General features: G+C 36.0%; 1 protein-coding gene across 1 annotated transcript; it reads right to left on the bottom strand.

The window, feature by feature from the left end:
• Positions 1–278: 278 nt before the first annotated feature.
• On the bottom strand, positions 279–22,997 carry syt9b (synaptotagmin IXb). The gene is made up of 7 exons (XM_043227263.1): positions 22,516–22,997; positions 16,643–17,006; positions 15,893–16,439; positions 4,558–4,678; positions 3,206–3,377; positions 2,393–2,522; positions 279–789 (listed from the first exon to the last, which is right to left on the bottom strand). Exons 1-7 carry the CDS (start codon positions 22,661–22,663, stop codon positions 718–720), a joined length of 1,554 nt encoding a protein of 517 aa, XP_043083198.1. The 5' UTR covers positions 22,664–22,997; the 3' UTR covers positions 279–717.
• Between the last annotated feature and the right edge of the window lie 520 nt (positions 22,998–23,517).

Below are 23,517 nucleotides of genomic sequence, written 5' to 3'. Positions count from 1 at the left end.
TTATCTGCCAAAGGCCTATAAATTGGCAAAAATAGCTTGATGGTTCAATACTTTGCGTTCTACGAGCCCCGTCTTTACCCCCCTCTAAAATAAGTTTTCTTTTGTTACCATGTGTCCATCCCAAAATGAGTTTTTCTGTATTTCCGAATAAATGCAGCTCTGATCAAAAATCGCGATCTCAAACTTCTGAACGCTTATTATTTTTTGAATGATCAAGGTTTCTGTTTCTTTCCGGTATTCGGTTAGGTCAGAAATCACGACTCGAGTCTTGTCACGCATTTCTTGTATATTTTTTTATACAGTAAGACTTTACAATAAAATACCACAAAATAGACCCCATGCACTACACCTCAAACAATATTAGTGTATTACAATGTGTTACACAGATACGTAAAACATGACACTGTCAAAAATACTTACCTCTCAACTAAAGTTTTCAACGAAAGCGGAACAATGTTCAAGGCTCGTTTTATAATAACCAAATACTGCTCACACACGCTCACTTCACATGCAGTGGACCTGACACTCTTCTTCTATCCAGGAAACCTTACGGCTAAGGAGTCCTGGGTGTTTACTGCATTGAGTGTGTGTGCACACATTTAAAGTGACCTTTAACAGAACCCAGTTATTTTTCTCTCTCTCGCTCCTTGCTTTTCATTAAAGTTGTGAATTGGACCATGCCAGGGTGTCTCCATGACTGAAATTTGACGGCATCCATTACGGGGAAGGAGGTGTCCTCAGGGAATTGCAGGAGCCTTGGCTCCCGCCGGCCGTGCTCTGACCAACCCACTGCCAGAGAGAAACATCAGGGTTAGCTGAGATCAGACGCTGAAAATCATATTTAAAGCGCACACGTAATACACATCGTGGGAGGAAGCCAAATTGAATTTCGTGACACCGAAGGGCCCGAGCGCTGCAATGTCATCGCGAGTGTACGGTCCTCTTAGCGCCCGTTTTTGCCTCCGAATCTCTGATTTTGCTAAAATGCCATATATATGCTGACCCGCGTCTTCCGAGATGCGATTTTCGTACTTGTTTATGCGAGTTGTGCCGAGGATATAGAGGTTTTGGCTTCCCGTTTTGTTTAATGTTATGGCGGCTCGGGGAGCTTAACATGGTTGAGGAGGACAGGGATTGTGAATTATTGAAGATGTGTAGTCTGTGCTCCGGAGAGGTCAAAGATTTGCAAACAAGATTTCAGAGCAGTAATGTGTGAAAAGCCTTTAAAAAAAATGGAAAGGAGATGATGAAAATGAGTGTTAGGCTAAAAAAGAGCCTTTATGGGGCTCCTCAAAGGGACTGGAGGTAAACACAAACTAACCATTGCACTGGACTTTTCTACAAAAAATTATTATCTGAAAGAACTTTTGTTTCCTCAGCGAACTTTCATAGGTTTGGCTCTAATATCTTCTGCAATGCCGTTTTGCATGATGTAATAAAGGCAGCATATGATGTGAAATCAAATTTTATGTAAACATACTGAACCTTTAAGAACTAAACATCTTAAAAATAAAACAAAACAAAAATATCTGAAATAAAGCTGCAAGATGGCAGTAAGTCAAATGCAGTAGAGCACAGTGTTATTATAGTACATAATTGTAAAGGTAAATATGAAACTAAACTAAAATAAGAATACAATAATAAATGATGTTTTAATTACAAGGTTTGGGAGGAGCACGATTAGAAAATCTGATTATATATACGGGTGAATACCTATTTGTTGTTTAACTCTTTCCAAACAGACTAAATATATAATAAAATACTATTATTAAAAAGGTAAATGTATTAATAAATTGATCATAATAAATAAATAATAAAAGCAAATAAAATAATAAAGATAAAAAGAAATTAAATAAAATAGCAAATAAATGAAAATAAAATATAAACAAATAAAATGGTAGTTAAAACAATATCAAAATATTTCATACAAAATAATGAATATATAATAAAAATGATTATTATTTAATAAATAAACTGATAATTAGTAATAATAAAAATAGTAAATAGTAAATAAAATATAAACAAATGAAACAAATAATAAATAAACACAAAAATAAAATAAGCAAATGTAATATCACCAACAGACATTTTATGTCTTTCCAGCTCTATCTTTCCCATTGCTATGCATGAGGACATTTCATCACATTGTGGCTTTTTTCCCAAAAGATGGCATTGTGCCTTTTAGCTTGCAAAATGGATGTGTCTATTAACATTTGAATACGCCTTTTATTATTTATATTATCTGGAAAAATACACAAAACAAACATCCCTGGATGCAAGAGTAAACTTAAACCCCGATTCAGAAGATCTCAAAACATCAGCAAATGTAATGAACAGGCTGTTAGAAAAAAAACTAGATTCTTGTTCTGTTCAACGTTAATCTCGACATTACCTCCACAAGCGGATGCCAGCGGGCGATGGGTTTGCGTGGGTACGTGAGCATCTCGTTCCAGTGATCCCGTCCCAAACTCTGAGCTCGGTTTCCCACGTGACACACGCCAATAACCTCATTGTGACCTACGCTGTGAACGAGGAGAGCATATCCAAGCTTAACATGCGGCGGCTGAAGCGTGTCACACCTCTTTTCCAACTTTAAAGTGAAAAATATGATGACTTTTTGCGATATATTTTTATACCCCTTTCCCTCTATGCGTCTAGGCCTCTCTATCTCCATGCGTTCTCTATTCATTTGTTTGTGCAGCGGCGACGACACACTCGGCTCGTACTTCTCAAACAGGACAGTGATCTAAATCTGATATGAATCTCTGGCTGCATTGGGAATATACAGCTCAGGCTGTTCCTCAGATCACCCACCAGCACTAAGAATAAACTTCTATAGTCTCTGAGCACTGTGCTTGGCAAAAATTAAAAGCATATTTAATTGAAATGAGACTCTTTTTCAGTTCAAATTTGACAGCGAGCGCTCACTAGCTCCCTCCATGCTGCTAGCTGTACGTTTGGATTAGCTCTGCTAAAACTGAAGGGCTAGCAATAGCGTTGAGGTAGCGACTTTGAAAAGACAGCCTTATCTAGCAAGACCAAGCTGGTTTATGCTGGTTTGGACGCCTGCTGCTTCTACATGTCGGTCTTTTCATCAAGCTAGTGCAATATAGCTAGCTATGTTAGCAGATGTACAGTAAACGTGACCATGATATTATACTACGACGTGAGTGATGTCGCTAGTTTTAAGTTGAAAGCTACTTACCGGTCATAGTCCATTACTGCTATTAAAAGACTAATTTGGTCGATGTTCTCAGGAGGAACATCAAAAACAATGGCTTCATTGTAGACAGGATTGAGAGTGTTCCTTTTTGTTGATGTTTTCCTTTTCTTCAGCCTCCGGCCGTCACACATTAGAGAAACCTTTACATAAGGATCTTGAAGACAGAAAAACACATAAATAGCACATTAAGAACGAAATAAAAAAATGGCTTTTTTTATCTATATTTTTTTCTGCTATGAAATTACTCAAAAATAAATAATTACACAATTGTTCAAATCTATAAATAATTAAACAAATAAAGAAAAATGTATGCATTTAATTATTTAATATACTTTTTTCAGGGATACAGATGTCAACATGTAAATAAATAATAAAAAAATAAATCACAAGTATGATTCCATTGTTACTGGAAGAGAGAAATTAATAATTCATAAATTAATTAATTAATGATAATACATTTATTTATGTATTTAACCATTTTTTTAAATATATTCCAACATTTATTTAATTACTTATTAATTACTTTTTATTAATTTGGCCCTCCATATGAAACCGGGTTCAAAAACGATGCTGAATTACAGAATCTGAACATAATAAAGGGTATAAAAACTGACAGATATGTATGAAGTTATATAGATAGATTTTATACAATGTTATATTTAATAAAAATACATGTAAATATAATATTGCAAAATCTTAAATTATATGGTATTTAAGTTATTATCTTAATTATTTAATTTAAATATTTATATAAAAACTATATATATATATATATATATATATATATATATGTATATTACATTATGTACATTATTATGCACGTTATATATAAATTTATATCTTTTATAGTGTTTCTGAATGTAAAAAATCCTTGTAATCTTATCTTTCAATGTACTTTCTGCTATAATTAAAATTATTTCAAAACAGAAAAGTAACTTCATCTTCAAACTTATTTATACATATTTATTCTATATTTATTTTACTATTATATACATTTTTTTATATTCATTTTATTTTATTTTGATGCACCAGGGCCGCTGTAAATGCTCTTAACAGCTCTTCCTTTCAGCCTGATCTGACTGTACTCCTAATGTGTTACTTGCGGTCAGATGAACTGCACAAGAAATTCTGGATTTTGCCCAACCCCACTTAGCAACTACTTGCGTATGTAAAAATCTCCTGCCACATTCTCAAGTGTTTGGTCGATTAAATCGATGCTCTTTTAGAGAGCCCAGGGCGCCCTATGTTTTAACATGTCATGATGACACCAAAAAAAAATCATTACCGCTGAGACAATAAGTCATTTAGAGGTGAGGACGACGGGGGGAGCCTACCAGAAGCTCCTGTGATGTCCATGGCTTTGAGATTTCTGGCTTTAATTATCGTTATAGTCAGTCGGCCGGCAGTTGGCAAGTAACAAAGAGAAAACATCAGATCTCCCAGATCCACATTATCCTAGAAGAGAAACACAAAAACAGGATACATTAACTTAAAGAGTCATATCGTAAAAGCTGATTTACCAAGCCTTCCCTGAGCTTCTTCTCATTATAACAATATCTTCAATACATTTATTCCTTCATTCATAACAGTGTGCAGTATCATATAAACAAATGCGTTCAAATTGTTCATTTAAAGTGTTAAACCGCAGCGTTTTATATTTATGTTTCGAAATGTCTTCATACAGAAAACTGATGTATTGCTATATGAATGTGTCACACTGTAATTCAGGTTGGCTATTGAAGAGTTTGACCCCTCAGCAAACACTGCAGCTCATTACACATGCAACGACAGCCCGTTCTTATTTAAAGGTCAGAAAAAGGGAAGAAAACAGTCACGTACTGCTAAATTGCCAGAAATATTATAAATTGATAAGAAAAGGGGAAACGGCTGCTCGTTTACCAAATTAAACGCATTATTGCGGTTGTCTAACGTATCGTAAGCACTCAATGCAGATTTATGGGAAGAGAAAAGAGTTTCACCTCAAGGGAATCCTGTTTTTGCACTTTGCTATCCACTTCTAACAGCGAGCAGAAACCTGATGTCTAATTATCACTTCTGAAAATAGATGCAATTTGCACTTTTTTTTTTTTTGGAAACGTTCGTACAGCAAACTAAAAATGCAATCCATAATTAACATCTCATCATAATGAGCCTCAGTGTATTGGGAGCCAACAAAGCATTAGCTATCGCTTTAATGGTGATCTTGTCACATACACACCATTTCAATTTATGATAATGACTGCTTTTTTCGAATACGATAGAAGTATAACAGCGCTAACTAGCTGATGGCACCAGAGGAACACACACATTTCAAGTCTTTTACAAAATGATGCACTGCTTTATGGTTTTGAAAAAAATCTCTAATGCGCACCAAGGCTGAATTTATTTGATAAAAATATAGTAATATTCAGAAATATTATCACCATATAAAATAAAAGTTTTCTATTTTAATATACTTCCTTATGTAATTTATTCCTCTGATGCAAAGCTGAATTTTCAGCATCAGTACTGCCGTCTTGCAATTGCTGCTCAATTATTAATAATAGTTTTGATTTTGATCAGTGTTTTTCCGTTTAATATTTTTGTGGAAAATAACTGTACATTTTTAGAATTCTTTAAATAGAACAGCAATTGAAACAGAAATATTTTGTAACATCATAAATGTCTTTACTGTCCCTTTTTAAAAACAATTGTTCCTTGTGTTTATTTTATTACTTGTTGCTGTTTTTATAAAAATATTTTCAACATTGATAGTAATAAGATAAAAAGGCAAGCTTTTCCATCACAAGGTTAAAAACACTGTAAATATATTCAAATAGAAAAAGGTATTTTAAAATATACATATTTTATAATATTATTGTTTAGCTGTATTTTTATCAAATAAATTAAGACTTGATGAGCATAAGAGACTTCTTTAAAAAACACAAAGCATTTAATTTAATCCTTTCAAATGATTAATTGTATATATATATATATATATATATATATATATATATATATATATATATATATATATATATATATATATATAATATATATATATAAACATAATATTTTAAATGTATACATGTGTGTTATTATATATACATAATAACATATTCACAGTCCGCACATATATATTATGTAAAAAATATATATTATGTAAACTTAAAAAAAAAAAAAAAATTATAAAGCAGTAATTACACACTTTTTTGCCAGCAGTAGGCCTACTTTAAAAAAAACAAAAAACTATATATATAAAATTGACGATATAGACTAACAGACTGTTTGGACAATCCCTCTAAAGCAGTGGTTCCCAACCGGTGTGCCGCGGCACTAAGGGGTGCCGTGAGATCTTTTAAAGGGTGCCGCCAAAATTTCGGGGAAAAAATTCCAAGGGTGCCTCAAACAAGAAAAGGTTGGGAACCACTGCTCTAAAGCACGGAGGGTTAAATGCATCAACCCCGATGTGATCTTGGTAACTATGTAGTTTGTGGGTCACCCGTAGTCAACTGTTATGCATACACACAGCTCTGTGGTTCATCTTGGAGCATTAATGCAATGACACAACAGAATGGAAGAGAAGATGATGGCCATACATTAGTAATGAATCAAAGTGTGTGCTGAACCCAAATGGGCCTTTAATGCATGGCAGCCGAGCACTGGCCGATCCCACAGATGCCAGAACTTTCACGTGCTGTCAATTATTAACTGATCTATGTTAATGGACACGCTCTGCACCGGGATCAGAGGACTGTGTAGTGTTGCTGAGAGCATGTTAGAACTTTTAGCATTACTTAGCCTCCCATATCTTTCTCCCCCCGCGGACATTAGATCTGGAAACTGCACGAGGCCCATCAGTTGGCATTACAGAAAAAAGTATTACACACATTATCAAAAGCTTGGGGTAAATAAGTTTTTATATACTTTTATTACGTAAGGATGCATTAAGCTGATCAAAACTTTCTATTCATCAAAGAATCCCAGAAAAAGGCATCACTTTTCCACTGAAAAATTAAGCAGAACAACTGTTTTCAACATTTATTACAATTTTAAATGTTTTTTATATATTCTAATTATTTCTGGAAAGTCATGTAAGACTGAAAATTCAGCTTTGCATCCCAAGAATTAAATTACTTTTAAAATATTTTAGAATAGAAAAAAGTTATTTGGAATGTTAGCAATATTTCCCATTACTGTTATTACTGTATTCAATAAATGCAGCCTTGGTGAGTGTCTTGAATCCGGTTCATCACCCTTCTATCGACTCTTACACCACACAAACTGTTACACATCACCCTGTACTACATATCCCATGTTTCATTGCACTGGTTGCACACAGCTGTAACCACTCTCTCACCTGAAAGAATTCACACACAGTATTTAACATGCACAACCTAACATAAATGAACTATCTTTTAAAGTTTTTTTCTGGTGCCAGACAGCCTTAAAGGCCCCGATACACTTCAAACAAACTTCTTTTTCATTCTTTGTTTGAGGGCAAAAAGACGTTTCCGAACACTGCAATGGTAGCTCAAATGTGTTCAGGAGTCAAAATGAACTCCCCAAAAAGTTTTACATTTTGTTTATATTTAAGAAACAATATCAAAATCAAAAAAATGGATGTGGGAGTGAAAGCGGGTCATCGGCAGACACCAGGACTAAGGATAAGGATAAGGCAGCCTTAAAGAAACACTCCACTTTTTTTGGAAAAAGGCTCATTCTCCAACTCCCACAGAGTTTGAGTCTTTGGTCATTTTTGAACAAGACTCTGCTACTGGTCTAATTTGTTTCAATAATCTATATTAAGCTAAAAGTGTTAATGCCAGACCTACAGATCGGCTGAATGCATTCAAAAACTGCAAAACTCAGTTTATTATCTCTGGGGGAGTTAACGAGACTATTTGCACAAAAAAGGGGAGTGTTAATGTGAAGAAAATGTTTTGTGGAATATATTTATTCCATACTAAGTATACTTTTTGACATCTCACTTCAGACTTAATCTTACAACTAAATTTTATCTGGAGTATTTCTATTGCATAATGCACATTCTTTATATTATGCCTAAAATGTTTTTAATGCCACTATTTATGAACGTTGATCTGTGTATAATATCAGTCTTTAAAAGCGAGATGTTTAAGGTGTACCTGACCTATAGTTGCATTACTTCCTCCATCAAATATGCTTCAGTAGTTGGGCTTCAGCTCTTCTTCCTTACAGTTAGTTGCTCCAATTAGTGCTGAATAAAAAGTGCAATTATAGGGTATTTTTATTAAGTACATAAAAATGTAAATGTAAATATACAGTAGCAGACAACTAAACCTTGACTCTACCTAAACACCTGAGACTTGACTTGGACCTCAAAGCCTTGAAACTTAGACTTCATCTAAATAGGTCCACACTTGACTCGGATTCATCTTGAAATGCTGGAGACTTGTTTTAACGATGCTAAAAGAAGCAAATGGCTGATTTAGTGAATGTGTGTGCATACCAGTCATGGACTTCCTGTCTTTCTCGAAGCGATTGTAAAGGAAACTGCATGAGTGGTCAGCACACCTCATTGGGCTTCTAAGGCTTCCTGACACATCTAATCATCTGTGATTGTGTGTATTTGAGGAGCTCAGAGGGCCTGTTAAGATAGATCAGTCCCATCCTGAGCAGTTCAGAGCCCTCGGGCTCCTCGCACAGTGGGAGGCTCCATCTATTACGGAGAAGCAGAAAGGTCAAAGAAACAAGAGGCAGAGATAGGCTCATTATCTGGCCAGGTCGCAGCGCTGCGTCCGCTCCTGAAGGCTGTGCTGAGAGTCGTGTTCATTAATGCTCTACGGGGATGAACTGGAAATGCTCTGTGTTTTCTTGCCTCACAGAACTCAAATCCACTTTCCCCAGTTCTCCATCACCTTTAATTGCCGTTTCAATGCAGGAGAAATGATTCAAAAACCCCGTTCAAACCCAGTTTAGCATTGAGTAAAAAGTCCAGATGTACTTCTTTGTTTCCAAATGTTCCAATACAGTTTTAAACACTTTCCTAACACCATTGGCATATTTAAAGGGAACATTTTTAAATGAAACTTGTGCCATTATTTACTCAATCTCACGTTATTCCAAACACATTATTACATATTCGCAAAAAATAGGTTCTTTATTAGCATCCAAGGTTCCACAAAGAACCCTTTCATTCTACAAAAGGTTCTTTAGATTAAAATTTTCTTCACCACTTTCTTTTGGAAAAAAGGCTCATTCTCCTATTCCCTCAGAGACAATAAATTGAGTTTTACAGTTTCTGAATCCATTCAGTCGATCTCCTGGTCTGGCGATATCACTTTTAGCATAGCTTAGCATAGATCATTGAATCCAATTAGACCAGTAGCATTGCAGTCAAAAATGACCAAAGAGTTGCAATATTTTTCCAATTTAAAACTGGACACTTTTGTAGTTATATCGTTGCGGTTTTCTAGGGTGATATGACTCGGAACTATATTCTCATTTCGGCATAATAACGAAGGCGGTTTAATGCTGTAACATGACCGCAACAGGAGCAGTGATTATTATGCCGGAATGAGAGTATAGTTCCTAGTCATATTAGCCTAGAAAATCACAACTTTTCATATATATATATATATATATATATATATATATATATATATATATATATATATATATTTTTATTTATTTGGTTCCTACTTTTTTTATAAAATGTATTATTTTGTTTTCCTCAGAAAAAAAATACACTACTCAAAAGGTTTGGGTCGGTAATTAAAAAAATATATATTTTCATTTAATTCTAATTCAGCAAGAACACAATTAGTATTTTCAATGGAATGAAACTGAAGAATTTTGCATTTTAGCAATACTGATCTGCAGTTCTGCTTTTAAAAATGGCAAATTTATTTGAATTATATTTCTTCTCATATTGGATGGCATCCTAGTAACATCAAAGTATGCAGAAAGATCAATAAATGTAATGGCCTGTGGGCTTGATGTAATGTAGGCAGTTTGTGTTTGTTGTTCTTTGCACATAATAATTAGCATCTAGGAAAGGGAGTGTGGGTAAGGGAGCAAGGTAATGTTTCCTCTTGTTGCCTGTGTCTCATCTATAAGAAGCACAACATTTATTAACAGAGAGGTAAGAGAGGTTGACTCTTGTTGCAAATTAAATCCTAAATTGGATTCTTCTCATCAAGCCAAATCCTGGTTGCTTCATTATAATGACGAATGCTTTGTGTTTTAAAGCAAGCAGCTCACAAAATGAAGAAATAAAAAGCTAGAGGCTTTTGTTTAAAGGATTAATTCACTAAAAAGCCATCATTTACCCACTCCCATGTTCTTTTTAAACCTGCGTCTTTGTTGAAGACATGAAACATGAAAATTTGAAATGTTTATGCTGCTATTTTTCCTTATGAGATTAAAAGTATCATAACAGAGATAAACTATAGTACTTTGTGTAGCAAAAAGGACGGAGGTCTTTACAGAAAATTCTTGAGATTTCATGTGCAATTTGTACTTATGTTCAAAACATGTTCATACAACCATTCTAACTTATATGTAAATCAAGTGGGGAAAAAAATCGACTTATATAATATATACTCATATTGAATATGCACCCATCTTAACATTTTATGCAATGTTGCTTCTCAATTAATTATTACTATCATTATATCATTGTATCATTATATAAGCTACACGAATATATATATATATATATATATATATATATATATATATATATATATATATATATATATATATATATATATATAACTAATGTAAAACATCTTCTCTAAAAAAAAAACGACACTTCTCAAGACTAGGATTTTTAGATATTTTAAATGGACAGTAGACTTTAAAATTGAAGTTGAAATTGGTTACAGTAGAGTTATTGCCGTGAAATGATGATATCTTATTTTGAAGCACAAAATAAACAGACAACAACAAAAACCCTCTGAATAAGGTGAGTAAATAAAATGTTCATTTATATGCAGTCCATATAATGAAATAGAAACTCATTGATTTGTTGTAGCCAAACAATAAAAGTATCTCTCAATTAAATACCCAAATATGACTGTGAATCAAATTTCATCTTTGTATGATTTCTTTCCTTGACCTCCGTTATTAAGGGCATGGTGAAGTGGGAGGGATTTGGTGGGAAGAGGCGGATCAAAGCATCCAAACAGCTCTTGATGCGCTGACCACACCCTCTTTTTGTCTGCGAGAGACATTAAGTGTTGGACCTCGTGAATCCAATTCCTCTCAGGCGAAGTAATTGAATTATGCCCTTCCATCTGTAGACTATAGGATAACAGACGCCTCTGCTCTCATAAGCACTTAAATCAAGTCAGCGGTAGAATTATGGTCACTTGCGCACTGTGAATGAAATTATAGTGCAGTTGTAAAGAGGGTGAATATGGTCCGGAGAAAGTCTATCTAGTGTGATTGTCCATCTCCAGTCCCACCCACCCCCATTCGTTCAAGGGCCTATTAGCAGGCAGAAGAAAGACAGAGAGCGTAATGAAAACATTGATGAAAATCTGGCCAGTGTAAAGAGGCGTGTGAGCATTTGCTTTCTATTTTGTGACCAGACCACAGATAGCCTTGTATTCATAGCACTGGCACAAAACATTAATTTGGTAACACTTTATTTTGCGGTTATACCTATTTGTTGCTTATTAGCATGCACACTACAGATATTAGCTATTTATTAGTGCTAATTGAGCATATAATAATGCATTATTCTACACGATATTATTCTACATGCCTAATCCGACCCAATACCTAAACTTTACAACTACCTTACTTAATATTAATAAGCAGCAAACTAAGAATTTATTGAGGGAAAAGTCATAGTTAATAGTTTACAAGTGTTACCTATTCTTAAGTGTTACCATTAGTTTTATTTATAAATTAAACTATAAAGTCTTTTCACAACTTGTTTCTTGTAATTGTGTCTCTACATCTGACATTTCAAAACGTCTGCTGAAAGACTCCTGTCTTTCATGTCTAGGTATTAAAAAAAAAAATGACACACGTGAAAATTAAAGCTTTGCTTTGCAATAAATCCCTCCACCTGGGTATGGGATTATGAAGAGTACAATTGCATTACATTTACTTTAAAGGCTTTTTTTTTTTTTTTTTTTTTTTTTTTAAGTTTCCATGGGTTCGGTACTATTCATTCTTTTTTTTTTTTTACATTCAGCAAGGATGCAATAAATGTTAAAAAACTAAAAAAATCTATTTCAAATGACTTTTGGTCTTTTGAAATTTCTATAAGGATAGTTCACTTAAAATTTTAATTACCCCATGATTTACTTACCCTCAAACTATCCTTCAGTATTCTTTAAGATGAATCCAATCAGAGTTAGGAAACAGGGTTTTCCAAGCTTTATAATGCCAGTAAATGGGGGTTAAGTTTTCGAAGTCCAAAAAAGTGCATCCATTCATCATAGAAATGGCTCTGGGAGATTGATCAAGGCCTTTAGAAGCCATACTTCAGGTTGAGTAAATTATGGGGTAATTTTAATTTTTGGGTGAACTAACCCTAAAAAAAGAAGCAGACTGTTTTAAACATTGTAACTAATAAGAAATGTTTCTTGGGCAACAAATCAGTACATCTGAATGATTTCTGAATAAGCCACTTTTTAAAATATATCAAAGTATTACCGTATTCTACTGTGCTTTTATCAAATAAAAACAAAAAACTATGCCACTCGAGCCTCACCATGTGACACTAGGACACACATGTACACAGTGTGAAATGTCACAATCGTTCCCGCTCTCACCTCAGTGAGTGAATGCCAAGAAAAAAGCTGGATTAAAGCCTGCATACCTCTGTTTCAAGTTTACAAAAAGTGTCATTCCAGTCATAATACAAGGTAAATGTCTCATGGTTAGAGGTGAATCCTGACAGGAGATTCAATAGCACTAAATCCTGCTGATCGACCTTTTACTCTTCCGGATTAGAGACGCCTCAATCTTTCTCTCTCCAGCTGGGTGGAATGGATTGGCCTTTTCGTACATTAACTAGCTTGTGTTTTATTTATAGGCTGAGCCAAATTACACCTTGAACAGATCTGAGCAAACATAATCATTCATTCAGATTGGAATGCAAATTACACAAGCTCAAAAAAACAGAAAGGTTAAGGTTGCTTTTTTTTTTTTTTTTTGATATTTGGAAAGTTGTATTCGTATGTCATGATCGTGTATGGTGGATTGTATTTCATTTCAATCTAAGACCGGCTGTGCTGCTGGAACTCTCATGCATTTTTAACAAGTTGCTCAGAAAGTAATACAGAGAGTTAGTATGAAGGTAGAGAGCACTCTGACATCTGTGCTTCCCTGATCAATGCTCATCGACTGCCAATTATATCCTGATACAATCACATCAAGATGGCAGAAGATACAGATATATAATAATCCATATGACTCCAGACCATCAAATGATGTCTTGTGTATTGCAGAAACAAAACCATCGTTGATGTGTTTTATCTTTAAACTGTCGCTTCAGGCCAAAAAAGTTTATAATCAATAATGACGCTCTGCTAGTTTTTTGCTGGTAAAAATGGTTTGAAGTTGCCTTAAAGATGCAGACCCACAATCGCTTCACAATTTGTTAATTAATAGACTGGAGTTGTGTTGTGGATTATTGTGGCGTTTTTATGAACTGTTTGGGCTCTCATTCTGACGGCACCCGTTTGCTGTAAAGAATCCCCTGGTGAGCAAGTGATGTAATGCTACATTTCTGCAAATCTGTTCTGATAAAGAACTCACCAACCATGTTTTTTTTTCTTCGAAAAATATACTCACAGTATAGTATCACATTAGTTATGATATATAATCAAGCCTCCAAAAATGATTAATGCATGGATGGCACGCGTGGATTGTGCTTCTCCAAGCTGGTGATCCCTAGAGGTATGGCCCACTTATATGCACCGAAACAGCCTGTGACGCTTGCTACTACTTCAAGCTAACCTCTAGATCCAGTGAAATTTGCCGGTTTGAGCTTTTTCCAGGAAAAAAACCCACTGCATTAAAATAATATACACAAACTTGTCAATGTTTAATGGCATGGAAAATGTTCGATACTGTATACGCTCAATTGCTAACCGTCCCATATACTAACATTTTTTGCCAAATTGAAAGATGCAGCTTGTCATGCATTTTAGCGTCTTACACCCAAACAATGCATACACATCATCTTTAAACGACAGATTCGGTTTCAAAACTAATTGTAAAAAGAAAATAATTATGTGAATTTCATTAGAGTCACCGGCCAAACAGGAGTCAAATGGCTTTCAAATAATCATGAGAGTGAGCAAATGACATGTTTAATTTTAGCTTGAGCACTGCATGTCATGAATGGAAAGCCTGCACACAAAACCCTCCCGTGTTTCATTCTTGGCTGAGGGCATTTACTCCCAGACAGCTGGCACAAGTCCACCTGTGAGACGGATCAATTTCCCCCATCAGACATCTATCCTGCGCTCTCCCGTTTAAAACAATAAACCTAAAACCGCCGTATTTTCATGTCAGAGCAAGCTCTCCAGCTATTTCAAATATAGGTCACCCCTACTTGGGCCATGTGTGATTATGAAATATTCACGCTTCTCAAAGTATATTTTTATGTTGCTACCTCTGAAGCATGAAAGTGATCGGAGGAGAGAAAAAAAACATGCTCAAATATTTTCACTTGTTCTTTCTTTAACTGCTTTTACTTTACAGAGCGGGCACATGGGTCTAATAATCATTTGTAGTGTTAAAAAGAACTGTTAACACCACCGTAATCTAGCCAAAGTACAGAGTAGTGTTCGAACTGGAGAATCTGTTAGGATGGATGTCAGGGATATTAACACATTCTGACACATTTGTGTGAAGCGCAATCTGATCTCTGAGAAATAAACTTGAAAAAGTATGTACTATACAGGTAACAAAAATATTAGACCTGTCAATTGAATATTACCTGAAACTACTTTATTATGCAATTATGCAAGCCCTTAAAGATATAGTTCACCCAAATATTATAATTGCCATTAATTACTCACCCTTAAGTCATTCAAAACCCCAAGACCTTTGTTCATCGTCGAAAGACAAATTAGGATACTTTTGATGAAACACAAGAGTATTTGTCCAAGTGGCATCAGTGGTGCAACAGTAATGTTTTAAAGCTATTAATGGATTAAACAAAGAGAAAGTTCAAGGAACAGCATTTATTGCATCCTTGATTAATATCTAAATGATCAAAATGATAGATCCCCCCATTGATTTCACTAATTACAAACATTTTCCAAAAAAGCTAATAAATACAAACAGAATATATATATATATAACAATTATTTTAATGATCGAAAATAAAGAGAAACACATACAGTTCTTGTGTTGGCTTTAATATATACTGACACTATCATCAGTGTACAGATTCCCCACATAGATTTCCAATAGCAGTCTCCTGTACCTAGATAAAACCATCTTGAGCCATGCTCTCAAAGCCCCCACAGTGTTGCAACACTTCACGCAGCAGCTAATACAACCTACACCTAAATCAAACCTGAAATCCTTATGGTCATGAATTTGCCTTGCTTTCCTCTCATGAATTTAGCTATCTGAAGATTCTGCTATTGTCAACATTGTTTGAGAGGACTGAGCCCATAAAATGTTACGCTGAAAAAACAAGTTCAGCAAATACCAGAGCAGACTTACCGCACTAACATAAAGGATATCCCTGCAGAGCTTGGTTTCCTGCGGAAAGTCGGGTAGATCCAAGAAGTTGTCCACCACCACTTGACCGATAACGTCATGGCGCGAGAAGCGGTCGAAGTCGTAGACGCTAAAATGGAGCTTGCGCGTGGGAAGCTCAGCGTATGCCACAGGAAAAAGGAAAACCTCATCAAAGATGGGGTTCAAAGTCTTGCGATGCACCTTGGTCTGATGCTTGGTTTTGCGGTCTGGCAACAGGTAGATCTTCACGTAGGGGTCGGACGTTCCCGTAAAGTCCTTGGCAGGTAGATCTTGGGCTTTGTGGATCTTCACGATGAGCTGCTCCAAGTCACAGTCGTATTTGATGATGAAGTGCAAGCGGCCGCAGCTGTCTGCTCGTCTGCAGTCGTCCGCGTCCACCGACCGCTGTTTGTAGAGCTCAGGCTTGATGCGGCCCAAACCTGGACCCGTTAAAGACTCCTGTCTCTGGAACTGGGCCAAGTTGAAATCAGGGTTGGAGACGTTCATCTGTCTCCGGATGGAGTTGTGCCTGCAACGAGAACAAAGGGGGCGGACGTCTGTTGGTTTCATATGCTAGACATCATCTGAATAACGAGACTGAGAAGAACTTTAATTAAAGCTGAAGGTCACCGAGGCCCACACTGTCTGACAAATGCCAGCTGAGAATTGCTAAATGAATATCAATGGTGGGTGAGTGATTACGCCTGATGAAGTCAGGAAAACATGACTCACCTGACAGATGAGGTCGGTTCGGTGACTTGTCGCTGTACCCGAGCTATGTGGATGTGGTTGAGCTCCTTGGCTTTAGTTTGGGCCTCCAGGTGGATGTCCGGGGATGTGTGGCTGATCTTCATGGCCGACTCCTGCAGCACCGTTGGCGCATTGGGATCCTTCTCGAAGTCTTCGCTGTATTCCCGCTCCAGGCCCTCCACCTCTGTCAGGACCGGCTGCTGCTCGCCCTGCTGGTCCTTTAGGCCGGGCAAGAAGCGATCTCGCCATGGCACCCAAAATATCTTCCATGACACGAACAGGGAAACGGCAAACAGCGCCAGGCCACATGTGGTCACCAAGAGGGACAGCAGGCTCACAGACACATCTGGAGCAATAACCAAGAGAGAAAGTCGGTCACTGGATGGCGTTCAAAACTGTGAAGATATTTATAGAATAAAAGGGCTGTAAACAGCATTTTTTTTAAATATCACACTTAAAATAACCCTCCTGGTTGCAGCTGAAAAAACCTAAATGTTAATAAAGTTAGCAAAGCAGATCAAGAGATGGAGAACGGTTATCAGAAAATTAGCCAATCAGAAACCATTCCAATTATATGAAAATTGAGGCAAGACTAAGAAATAATTTGATTAATGATTCTTTCTAGCCACTTAATGATATAAACATTATTTATGTCTCATTTTATTGGATGCACACATTGGAGCTCCAATTTGTTGGCTGCACATGTCATTGAGGTTGGCAAATAACTACAAAAATGTATAAAAAATTATAAAAAATATTTATTCCTGGTAAAGTTTATATTTTAATTTTGAAGAATTCTGAAGAATCAAACAGTCCCCACTAAACTCCATAGTAGGGGGAAAAAAATACTATGGAAGTCAATGAGGATCATTCAACTTTTCGAATTCCAGCATTCTTCAAAATATCTTCTTGTGCGTTCAACATAAGAAAAAAAAACTCATACAGGTTTGGAATGACATAAGAGTCAGTAAATGATGACAGAATTTTCATTTTTAAGGTGAGCTATTTTCTTTAATGGAAAAGATGTCATCACTGCAGTGTGCAATTATATTAAACGGATAATTGTGCTATGGTGTGGCTAATATAGTTATCATTCTTGGTGTGAATGAGCCTATACTTTTACACTAATTAACATAAATGTAATTAAAAGAATCATTAGGAGAAATTGAATGAATGGATTAGTCTGCAAAGTTAGCCAATATACTGTATATATTCTATGCAGTTTATAAGTTTTTGTTTGGTCAGGCATTACAAATGGCAACCCCTGGGATTCTAGGTGGACTTAATTCAACAAGCCTCCTATAATTAACGCTTTAAAGACATCCGTTACAAGACATTTAATAATTTCTATTCCTTCAAAAATGAAATCTGAAAACTTATATACTAAACACTATATTTTACGATCCAGATATTGAGATATTTTAAAGAGGACATCTCTAATATCTGGGTTGGATGCACAGTAGATGCTACATTTAAGATTCACTCAGACTTTCTATGTATCTTTCTTTCCTCTTTCTTTTTCTCTCTCTCTCTCAAACCCTTGAGACGGTTTCTCTGAATTAGGACACCCAGGAAGAGATGCTTTTAGTGTGGACTGAATGAATCCCTGTCAGACTGCCCTGCCTTTTGCTTGCTTTTCTGTCCACTCTGATCTTTTCTCCCTACACAGGGGAAAGAAAATGCATACATTCGGACTGCAGGTTATCTATCGCACCTGAGGCAGACATAGGGTGTCTTTAAAGCGATAGTTCAGTTAAAAAAATTGATGCAATTTTCTCATAATTTACTCGCACATATGCTATTCTGAACCTGTGTGACTTTCTTCCTGTCTAGAGCACAGAAGGAGATGTTAGGTGGGATATTAATGCAGCTTTTGCATGTAACAAAGCAATCAGGGCCAACAACTTCCAAAATGACAAAAAAATAAAAGCATTATAAAACCTGTGGTTACTATTCACTTTCATAAGAGCAGTGTAAACATTCTACTAAACATCTCATTTGTGTCTTTCATAAGAAAATTATTAAATAATGAAGTGGAGGGAATATTATTTTAAAACATCAGTAGCCCAAGCTTTAAAATGAACTCAACCTAAATTATTTGAGGTTTTCTATTAAACATCTTGGGTCTTTGTGTTTTTATAATAATGATGAAATATACTTCCCAGTAAATCATGAGAGGATGGCATTGCACTATGTATTAATATATATTAAGTGCTGGCCTCTTCTGAAATTTCTGTCTTATAAAAGCTAGAGTCATTTGACAAAAGGCTTCTCTCTCTCTCTCTCCTGCAGGTTTCATACTGAGAAATCATAAATTGAGTTGATTAATAATTTCTTCCTTTTTGTAATGCTGTCAAGGTGTAATCAGTATTGTTAGCATTCAACACTGTTCCATAGACTTTAATAGACTGAGTGGGATTTCAATGAGACAGTAAATTAACCATGGGCTGCGAAACTATGTGCATGACATCCAGCACACGTTGAATTAAACAATATTCCTTCTGTGTTAAACATTTTATGAAAAGTAATTGTAAAATGTTAAAAAAAGTACAAAGTTTTACCCCAAGTCCAGATAAATAAAAGATAATAAAATAAGATGTGCGCTTTAAAAAAAAGACATTCTCTACAGTCCTTAAGGTTAAGGTACGGACATACAATATGAATAAATGATGCAACAGGGAACATGCTCTGCTTAGCAGCCTCACTGGGACACATATTCGGTCCAATGATATTTCATGCATATTGTTTCAGTGTAGACTCAATAGGTAAACTAAATAGGACACCAAGCTTAACTCTGAACTAACATAATGATGATCATGCAATGTAGATTTCCAAGCATCATAAATATTAGGGTAAGAGTTACTGGCTGAGATGATGAAACGGTAAAGGGCAAGTTATATCGTGTCAAAAGTGATAATAAAATTTACTTGAATAAGATAAAGAAACTTTTGTGGAAAAAAAGTATGTGACTAGCAGGTGAGCAGCTAATAGCTAATTTGAAATGAATCAAGTGTGGGAGACTGGGACTAATTGACTAATTGTTTTGATAGCTTTTCATATATTTGATAGCTGCTCATATATAAAAAAAATTTATAAAAAAAAGAAATCGTAGCATTTAAGCTAACAACTGTAGCCCCACCTTACAGTTAAAAGAGCCAATAATACTTTTATTAACATTTATTAGTCAAGTTAAAGTTCCAATTAAAATTAAAAGGTACACAGGCATCTTGTGTTTGTTTACTACTGAATGCGCATTAGCCTGACTAGCTTGAGAAATGTGTTTTTATGTGTAATGTGAGCTAAAGAAACAGTTAGTATTTATGACAGTTATCAGACATCATTCCCGATTTCAATATCTATTAAAACGCAAGAAACATTCCTTTCAGCTCTTTCTCCTTTCAAAGAGTTGCACTTGTGTAACTGGAATGTCCAAAATGGCCGCCGAGTGAACTAGACTGAACTAAGGAAGTTTGCTTTAAAAGGAGTTAAATACAATTACGCTTGTTCACTCAATGTGGATATTTCTTTGTTTGAAACCATTAACAGCAAGCATTCAGAAAGATCAGTGCATCTCTATGGAAACATCTTCATGTTGCATCTGTGTTGGTTACAAATATGGAAACTAAAGATTGCGTCTCATGGTTTCAAAACGATTCTACAATCCCACAAGACACTAAACTCATTTCTAAGCTCCGACATCACATTATTCACTTATCCAGCACAAGATTAATGACACTGGCTTAAAGCGAATTTGTTTACCATCACTCTCCAAAAAAGAAAAACAGATTGCATTCTCTTTACTCCTAGTCTTTTTTGTCCTTTGAGCGAAGATGAACTCACTTTTACATTTGAAACAGAGAAACATGAGCCCTCCAGCTGAGGTGAGCACACCCGAATGCCTCCAAGAAAGGTCGGGAGAAGGCCAGAGAAGTCAAGACATTGGATTGAAGGTGTCAAGTGGATTAGAGCCAGATCTTCCTGACAAATTGCCTCTCCTATTCTAATTTGCATGTTCATTTTATGCTACATTCCCACATTGTTATGCATCTTTTTAAGCAGGTATCTGTTCGAGCATCAGCAGGTGTGACATAAATCTGGACACGTGTGGGTATTTGTTCACATGTGAACACAAAACACATTTAATCACGCACCATACTTATTATGTAGGTAGTTCGAAAGACCGTATTTACCCGGCTCAACCTCTCATGACGTCTATTTTTGTTTCTGCTTCTGTAATTCCAGGTGGCAGACCGCAGACGCTAGCAGCTCTTAGCCAATCAGAACGAAGCCGGGAGGTTTGCGAATTTGACGGCAAGACAGAAAGTTTTTTCCTCCGCAGGGAAGAAAAGTGCTTATAGGTCGACCAATCGATGACTTCTATGACAGTCCAGACGTCAAAGACGGCAGAAACTATAGCTATGTATAAATATGACTCGCATAATAGTACACAACCTTCACAGTCAATAGCCCTTCACCGGCACATATTACCTGCAAAGCTCATGGACGTGTCACAAACTTGCCCGTGTGAGAATGAAATGCTGTCTGAACCACGAGTTACACAAATACATGTCAATATGTGTCCACACCATGTTGTCTGAACTGTCTATCCATTACAGTGATGTGTTATTAACCTCTCAAAGTGCCGGGTTCCCTTGGGTTCCATTACAGAAGACTTTCCTCCATACAGGCACTTTACAGCGACGCATGTGAATTCCCATCAGGTTAAGAGTATATTTACCGGGTTCCTCTGAACTCTGCTATTCCCTTTCATTAAATTCTTGTACAATCCATCTTGAGGGACCGAATTACTAGTATGAATCATTCTCCCATGGGGACTGAAGGCCTCGTGTTAACGGATGTCAATGCTGGGTAATCGCAAAGGAGAAAGTGTACAGAGTAACAGGGTGGGGTGGAATCCTAATGGCTTCCTTTCGACTGCTCTGTGTCTCCGAGGATGAAGACGACAGCGTCTGAAGGGAGGCTATGATCTATGAATGAAGGTTCAGTGAAGCTAATGTTTAGTTAAGACCGTATACTTCATACTGAATCAAGCAATGCTCTATTTCTGTCATCGTTGACAGGTTGTTTTGGGGATTCACAAGTTTCCTGTGAAGCCTTCTAGGAACGTTGAACGTCTGTATTATCATTTTATGCTTAATTTAACTTCTGAATGCATAAATCAACAAAAAATGGTTATTAATGTTCCTGCGAGAATATCAGTGCTAAAATTACACTCCTTCTGATATGCTGCAGAATCAAATCTAAATGAATGTAGGCTGCATTTTCAAATGCTAAAATTCAGGACAGCTCTAAATAGGTCATTAATATTGGACTGTGGATCGATCTATCTATCTATCTATCTATCATCTTTTTTTCCAGAATTCACAGCATACCATATTTATTTAAAAATAGCTTTATTTACTTTGAATGTGCATTCAAGAAAAAAAATAACTGAATATAATAAAATATTTAGGGTGGAAAATCTAGTAACTGCTAACCTGAATAAAACGTGGACAGCAGTAGTTTAACGTCAGCGTTAATATTAATAAATAGGCTAACGTTACTGTTTGTTTTAGATAATTTATTGGGTGTGGTTACTTTAATAACAACAAACTCCATCAGTGCTAGCTGCTAATTAGCCGAACGCATAAATAAAATAGCTTATTTTATATAATGAAATTTGCTTCTGATAACTTTTTAGCGAGTAAAAAATAGTTGAAAGTGCCACGACAACAAGTTTAAGGCTCGTACAGTTTAAGAGCAGCTAAACGCGACCGTTCGAATGCGATCTGATCAGTCATACACAAAACACGAACAAAGCTTCATTTGAAGACAGGAGTGAAACAGTTTCTCACCGGAGTCCGAATATCTCGGTCTCCCGAGATCGCGAAAATAGTAGGTGAAATCCAGGCAGTTTTTATCTTGCACCTCTCCTCTCGAGCACAGATCGGACAGAAGCTCCAGCGCCTTTCCACAAATCTCATCCTCTCTGTCTGCAGGCATTTCCCACCAGCATCCTTCTGAATGAAGACTCCTATAACGCCTATCGAGACACTGCTGACCGCCACTTCCAGCTTCTGACAGCGCTCTTCATGCTCGCCCAGCGCAATCCCATAAGGAAAGTTGAATTGAACAGAGTCCAGCGGTGTTCAGATCAAGCCCACAAGTTTGCACGCACGTGAACGGCTCCACTGGTTGAATTCACTCAGCTGGGCTACACCCGAATAAAACACCGAGTGTCGGTGCTGAATTGCATCTTCATGAATGAAAAGCTGCTGGCTGGCTCGCATCTCCCTCAGTACAAGCCTTCTGGGATCCCTTGTCTTCTGCCAATCTAAACCTGCTCCTCCCACACCAGCTTTGCTCTTCTCCACACCAGACTTCTATTACAGGATCATTTGGCTACTAAATCCCACTTGTGCTCCATAAATCCATAATAATTCAAGTTGGAGAGGAATCGCAGCATGAGAAAACAGAAATTACAAATCTGCCAAGATGGTTTCAGAGAGCAACTTTTTGTTAAACAGAATCAGCAGCTGCAAATATAGCCTGGGCTACAAAAAACACAAACAGGAGGTTTTTGTGCTAGACATTGGGTTGTCCTTGTGGACAATTTATGATTAAAGATAAATAATTGTACAGCTTGATGTAAAAAAAAAAATAATAAAAAAAAATTATATATATATATATATATATATATATATATATATATATATATATATATATATATATATAGCTATTTTAATTTGTGAAAAATGTAGCATTTTAACTTATTGAGTTAATATTACGAACGTTTTAAATTTAATTTAGATAAATAGATAGATAGATAGATAGATAGATAGACATGTGACTAGGCC

This window comes from Puntigrus tetrazona, chromosome 25 (genome assembly GCF_018831695.1).
Source record: "Puntigrus tetrazona isolate hp1 chromosome 25, ASM1883169v1, whole genome shotgun sequence".
NCBI lineage: Eukaryota > Metazoa > Chordata > Actinopteri > Cypriniformes > Cyprinidae > Puntigrus > Puntigrus tetrazona.
The sequence above is the reverse complement of the archived record's forward strand: the minus strand, read 5'-3'. Positions and strand labels throughout refer to the sequence as shown.

Coding starts and splice junctions, on each gene's coding strand:
- syt9b (XM_043227263.1), bottom strand. CDS start 22,663: ATGCCTGCAGACAGAGAGGATGAGATTTGTGGAAAGGCGCTGGAGCTT. Junction 3,378..4,557: donor GGACATCACAGGAGCTTCTG/GTAGGCTCCCCC, acceptor TCTGTCTTCAAG/ATCCTTATGTAAAGGTTTCT. Junction 2,523..3,205: donor GCAGTAATGGACTATGACCG/GTAAGTAGCTTT, acceptor CCTCGTTCACAG/CGTAGGTCACAATGAGGTTA.